The 1,412-nt window shown below is 64.5% G+C and overlaps 1 protein-coding gene across 1 annotated transcript; it reads left to right on the top strand.

Annotated features, from left to right (window-relative positions):
* Nucleotides 1–761: 761 nt before the first annotated feature.
* EMIHUDRAFT_124838 (hypothetical protein) lies at nucleotides 762–1,407 on the top strand (the record flags this gene model as incomplete). Its single annotated transcript, XM_005762311.1, has 3 exons — nucleotides 762–919; nucleotides 1,043–1,205; nucleotides 1,333–1,407. Coding segments are annotated over 3 exons (396 nt in total), but the record flags the coding sequence as incomplete, so codon positions are not given.
* Between the last annotated feature and the right edge of the window lie 5 nt (nucleotides 1,408–1,412).

Raw genomic sequence — 1,412 nt, 5'->3', positions numbered from 1 at the left:
AGTAACAGTGGGTTGCGGGCATTAAGAAAACGTACCATTAAGAAACCCTACCAAGCGATTTCCGCAAAAATCTAAGAAACCACGGCGCGCCGCAGGCGCGGCCCCGAGAAAAGGCCAGACACGAGTGTGAACGGGAGGCCCAGCTCAAAATTTCTCTTCGCCTGCGGCGCGCGCACTTGTCACTTTCCAAGTCTGCGGTGTTCTGAGTGGATGGAGTGAATGGAGGCGTGTGTGCGTCTTCCCGTCATCCAGTATCCAGACAGAGAGCCGACTCGGCGGCAGACTCTGGCATCGCCCTCGCGGACCGCAGCTTACCTCTTACCTAAAAAATCCTTCGGGCCGGCGCTCTGGCTTGAGTGCCCCGGCCGGAGCTAAGAAACCACGGCGTGGGGTGGATGAGGGCTGTGGAAAGGCTTGGCCGGGGGCACGCAGGGGGCGCCGCTCGCTACGGGCCGCTGCGGCGCCCATCCTTTCGAAGAATGCCATCCTGGAATATAGGTGAGACCGCACAGGGGAACGGGAGCGGGGAGCGCATGAGGGGGGCTGCGCAGGGTTCAGCCACACGACAGGGTCCCCTCCCGGATACGAATAAATAAATAAATAAAACGGGCACGCCAAACGAGGGGTGGGAGAAGGACAGGGTCCCTACCTGCACGAGCAGGATCTTGTAAGGACGATCTAGGACACAAAATTCCACGCTGGGCCGCCAGTGTTTTCTTTGGTATTTATCGACCTCGCCAGGTCGCTAAGCTTCTTGCGTGATGCTGTCCACTTTTGTCGCCTCCTCGCTCAGCCTGTCGGCGCCGATCGGCGTGAGCCGGGTCGCGCAGAGCCGCGTCGGCTGCACGCGCATGTCGGACGACGAGCCGTGGAACTCCAACGCCCAGTCCTCCACCACGCTCGACAAGAGCACGCTCGAGTGAGCACCACAGCCCGCACTACCCTCTGCCCCTCATGCCGCAGTCGGTGGGAGGGCGTAGACAGTGGCGGCACCGCCCCCACCGCCGCGCCTCCCGCTCACCAGCGGCGGCTCTCTCCACAGGGCTGCGTACGACGCGGCGATGAATGCGCCGGCGCCGGCCGCGGCGGGCGGCAAGCAGGACTTCCTGGAGGCGGAGCCGTACTGGGACCAGTCGACGATCCCGGTCAACACGTACAAGAACAAGGCGCCCTTTGTCGGCAAGATCGTCTCGACCAAGCGCATCGTCGGCCCCGAGGCGCCACCCGCCGCCGCCGCCACGCGCCCGGGAGAGGGACGGAGAGGGAGCTAGTGCAAGGGCCGTGGAGTCCGCCCTTGTCCGAGCCCCCGCGGCGCCGCCCTCCGCCCGGCAGGCGACGGGAGAGACGTGCGACGTCGTCATGTCGCACGGCGGCAAGATGCCGTACTGGGAGGGCCAGTCGTACGGCGTCAT

This window comes from Emiliania huxleyi (genome assembly GCF_000372725.1).
Source record: "Emiliania huxleyi CCMP1516 unplaced genomic scaffold EMIHUscaffold_6800, whole genome shotgun sequence".
NCBI classification, from domain to species: Eukaryota; Haptophyta; order Isochrysidales; family Noelaerhabdaceae; genus Emiliania; species Emiliania huxleyi.
The sequence above is the reverse complement of the archived record's forward strand: the minus strand, read 5'-3'. Positions and strand labels throughout refer to the sequence as shown.